The following is a 5,000-nucleotide window of genomic DNA, read 5'->3' as shown; positions in this document are numbered from 1 at the left end:
GTTGAAAATGTGAATAAGATTTAGTGTATTCATATATATATATTTATTTGTAGGCATCTTTTAATGTTTGTTTTTATGTGTTGTTATTATCTTACACATATTTTAGTAGTAGTATTGCTCTATCACCGACTGTACTTTTTATGATGGTTTACTTATTTCAGGCTTTTGGGGAATACTTAATAGGTCCAAGCAAGAACAGTGGTGCTCACAAACTGTATTATCCCAATGACTACACAGCATCTGTTTGTCGGGAAATGATGGGAAAAGCTAAAGGAAAATCATTGGAAGCAAGATATGAAGTGTTTGAGGTCAGAACTTTGACATTTACAAAGTTTTGTATTTATGCTAATTCTTTTCTATTTCTATTCTTTTAGACGTATATTTTATTGTTATATATGATTTTTCTTGTGTGTATTAGTATTCTACATTTTCAGCCCTCTTTATAAAAACACACTTCATTCCATCTAATACAGTTAATCTTTCATGTAGTGAGATGAAAAAGCACAAAAAGTTTACTTGTCTTACCAAATTCAATTCTTTCAGAAAATCCTGGAGAATTTCCACCCTGTGTTTCGACATTTCTTCTTTGAGAACTACCCATCACCACATGAGTGGTATAAGCGCCGCTTGGCATATACACGGTCAGTTGCCACTAACTCCATGGTGGGCTATGTACTGGGTCTGGGTGACAGGCACGTGGAGAACATCCTGCTGGACAAGTCCACTGCTGAGTTGATCCACATTGACCTTGGCATTGCATTTGAACTGGGCAAGATCCTTCCCACGCCTGAGACTGTTCCCTTTAGGCTCACACAAGTAAGGCTTTGCTTTTTAGTGTATTTGTGTGTTTACTGATTTATTAGATAATTTGATATTGTGTATAAATGTAATGTTTGTGAACAAGCTGCTTATTTTTCTGGAAAATCAAGAAATTTGCTGATTTTTCTTCTTGTCTCCATTATATTATTTGTTTGAATTTTGTTTTGAAGGATTTAGAAGATCCCTTAATCTCTTCATTCCCAGGATGTGCGGGATGGCCTTGGGGTAATGGGGGTAGAAGGACCCCTGCGTCGCTGCTGTGAGGCGACACTCAGTGTTTTGAGAAACTCAGGCGAGGTGCTTGTAACAGTTGTAGAGGTCTTACGTCATGACCCCCTGCACCAGTGGACACTGTCTCCCCACCAAATCGCACGCTTGCAGGAGAACGATGATGAGGATCAGGAACTTGGTGAGTTGGTGGTAGTAACTTGGTACTAAGAATGTTAATTTACTTTGGTGTGTACTTGTATGTGGATAGCAGTTATATTCATGTTCATATATCTTGAGACAGGCTAAGAATGGAAGTGATTGAAATTTAACCCTTTGTCCAAAGGTGCTTCATGCCATACTGGACTACATGCCAAGCACATGGTACAGTCAGCCACTTGTGTGAAAAATTAATTAAGGAACCACAGGAAACACATAATATCCCATTCTATGATTTTGGCAACAGATTGTACAGTTTTCCAGGCAGCAAGGCTGAAAAGTTACTTCATGCCTTCGTTTGAGGAGCTGTAACTTTGTTATTGCTCCCAGTTGGCATGTACTTATGTGCCATGGGTGTTGTGTACAGAGTAGCAGGTGGCATCTTATCATGACCATTCCCAAACTGGTGGCTAATCGTACCAGCTTCATTTCTATGGTAAAGCTTTTAGGTGATAATATTCTAACATGAAGGTAAACCTTTTTTTTAAATTAATTTTTATTTTTATTATTATTATTTTTTTATTTTTTTTTTTATTTTTTGATATATCAAAATAAAAGCTTTCAGATGCTGAATGTCGCTCGCAAACTACCGAATGAGCCAGGCACAAACAGGAAACTTTCGATACACACCAACAACCCCACGCTCATGTTGGCTTCCCAAACTTTTTTACCCAGGGTTATTGGGTTAATGGCCAAATAGGTGGTGGGCATACACTACTTAGAGTAGGCACAAAGTTCTTGGAGGATGATTAGACTCAGTGGGGCTTAGGAAGGGGTTCTTGCATTATTTCCACTAGTAAATGTGTGTGTGAAATGTACCATCCATGAGCCATGGCTGGATGAGTGCTGACTCCAGAGAGGACACTATTTTCATACTCAGGATCATATTCCTGCCCCATGTGGCTAGCAGTGCAGATTATGTTACAGAAAATGGAATAATAAAAAGAAAAAATGATAATTGCACAAATAACTAATGTTATTTATTATTATTGTTATTGCACAGAGTTGTAGACTACCTAGAGAGTTGATGCAAGGAAAACAGTCTATTACCATCTTGATACAGCATATCAAGTAATGAATTTAGACTTTGGAAAAAAAAATAGTGCAGAAAGAGAGAATAAAATTGGAAGGGGGAGGCAAGGAGTCTTGACACCCGAAATGAATGATCATGTGGGTTGAGCTTACAAGCCACATACCCAAGATAGTTAAATAAGGATAAGGATAATGCCCGGATTTTGGGCCACACATGGATAGCAAGGCATCTGGCTCATGAGTTATCCCCCCAAGATAATTTGTTTTCTAGGTTTAACTGTTTCAAAGAACACATGTTGACTAACATCAAGATGAGGCATCACTGCATTGTTCTCCAAGAGGAGATGAGGAAGCAAGGAAGGGAATTTCAGTTTGTTTAGATGACTCAGTGTTGACTAGTTTTGCTGCTCTTTTTCCATCAATGTTTTCTGCAGTGTTGAAGTTCAAGAACGGAGAAAGTAAGGATTTCTAGTTCAGCCTGGTTACTAGTTTACTGCTTTCCAAGGGATGGAGATGGGGGGGAAGTGGGCAATAGGATACATAATGAATTAGGTCTACATCCATGTGTAGCTGAAACTTATCTTTTATATGTATAATATAATGATATGAATTATTTATTATAATTTATTACTATAATTAGAACACAGAAGCTTATATAGTATACTTCACATGTTGTTGCCAGAGATGGCATGTGCTAACATGCCATGCCCAGTGCAAGGCTAGTTATTACACAATAAACCAATTATTACTTGGTGGCTAAACTCTTTTGGAGCCATGTATGTGTATTAAACAAAATTGATACTACAGTGAACACCATGCAATTTTCTCAAAACCAAAGAATTTGCAAATCAAAATTCCTATACTCAAAAAGTTACAAACCAATTTCAAATTAGTTTATCAGCATTAAATAGAATACTGAAAACAGAACACTGAAAACAGAACATCCTGTGTTCAGGTTGTTTTATATGAATATGATTAATTTTAGCCCATTCACGACAAGTGAGATTGCTTCTCATGGCGAGACCAGCTCATCATGTCATATAGAAGCTGCTGGAAGATTTACACTAAACAGGTGTTTGCTTGCTTTTATAGGGCTTTGGTGTAGAGCGTGGGATAAATTTTTATTTCCCGCACTTCTATTTTTTTCCATGACGAGCTGACTCTGACTGCCTCCCTGTGTATGATACTTGCAAATAATTAGAAAACTTAATTAAAGTATTACAAAGATTTAAAAATCACAAAAATCCAAAATGTCACCCTACTTGCATTTCTTGACCACAAAATGTGAATGAAACCATAATCTTTGTACCTACCCAAGTTAAAATAACATAACATTGTTTTTGATAGCATGCAGGCAGTTCAGAGTTTTGATAGAGAAAAGAATATAAACAGCAAAGAAACTAAGTACTTCTTAAATAAAACAAAACCTGTATTCTGTCTAAGCACAGCTTGATTAGTAAAAAAACTAGCATTTTCACTGATCATCCCTCTTAACCCAGTAGTGCTGAAAATGGTTGTAGCCCATTTGCCCTGTATTAGGTGGACAGACATAGGATGACATACAAACAACTTATAGAACTTTTAGTTTGCCCCCCCACCCCCCACCCCCACCCACCTATGTACCAGGAATAACTGGGTCCTAGTGGCACCATAGAGGCTCAAACTTCAAAAATCTTGATCATTATCTACCTTAGCCCACAGTCCTTGGTTTTTGACAATTCTGCTTATTGGATTATTGAAAGTCTAGAATTAAGCAGAATGTTAATGAGAGGATAAGAATAGCAAAAGAAAAAAAAAGTGGACATGTTTTAAAGGTAAGAGTGTTAAGGGTTTTGATATCTTGGTCTTTTATGATGAAATTTCTCTTAACCCATCGGTCGTGGATGGCATCATATGATGCGCAAAGGAGGGAAAGAAGCAGCACCACAGCGCACACTCTCCTGCGCAGTCGCATACACTGCCTGAGTGTAAGATAAATATTGCTGTGGGATTATGCACCATATTGCAAAATACCACTGCCAATGGGTTAAAGTTCACACATTATTGTTCCATGTAAATATAAAGCCAGAAAAGATAAATATTTTCATCTACATATACATATCTTCAGAGAAGATACAGTTCTTTGCAACCTATTTAACAGTCTCTTCTTTTTCTGCTTTAACCTCTAGGATGTACCAGTTCAGCGTCAATGGCAGATCGAGTGGTGCTCAGAGTGCAGCAGAAATTAGCTGGAGTAGAGGACGGCTTTGCACGGTCTGTCCCAGAACAAGTGACATTTCTTATACAGCAAGCGACAGATCTTTCAAACTTGTCAAGGCTGTTCCAAGGATGGCAGCCCTATTTATGATGGTCTTTACCATGGATGTTGAAGTAATATTGGTGTGATTTATGAAGGTGATGAAAATTTTACCCGGTCTTTATTTTGTGATGTTTTGATGCATGATGAAAGGTAAGAAAACATCAAAATTACTATACACTGAATTTCACATGAGTTATATAAATCTCAGTTTTACATTATTATCATTGTATTACTTTATATCTATATTATTAAATTCAAGAGTAATAGAGATCTGTGATACTTCCCAAGGTGAAAAGATACAAATAGTTTCTAATTATTCTAGAATAATCTCATGTAAGTTAATTATTAACTTAGCACCTTTTTTAAAATGTGAATTGTGAAAGGTTAGCTAAAGATTTTATCCCTCACAAATGGGTCCTGTTAC

At 36.9% G+C, this 5,000-nt stretch overlaps 1 protein-coding gene across 3 annotated transcripts in view; it reads left to right on the top strand.

Moving 5' to 3' along the window:
- Positions 1 to 5,000, top strand: part of tefu (Serine/threonine-protein kinase tefu) — a gene marked incomplete at both ends in the record, with an annotated part of 57,528 nt that extends 52,528 nt beyond the window's left edge. For all 3 annotated transcript variants that reach the window (XM_070131149.1, XM_070131148.1, XM_070131147.1), the window contains 4 exon segments: positions 162 to 308; positions 544 to 816; positions 1,024 to 1,228; positions 4,446 to 5,000. In XM_070131149.1, the coding sequence (XP_069987250.1) occupies positions 162 to 308; positions 544 to 816; positions 1,024 to 1,228; positions 4,446 to 4,624 (804 nt within the window).

Source organism: Penaeus vannamei, chromosome 16, assembly GCF_042767895.1.
Source record: "Penaeus vannamei isolate JL-2024 chromosome 16, ASM4276789v1, whole genome shotgun sequence".
Classification (NCBI taxonomy): domain Eukaryota; kingdom Metazoa; phylum Arthropoda; class Malacostraca; order Decapoda; family Penaeidae; genus Penaeus; species Penaeus vannamei.
This window is presented reverse-complemented; position numbering and strand designations above follow the sequence as displayed.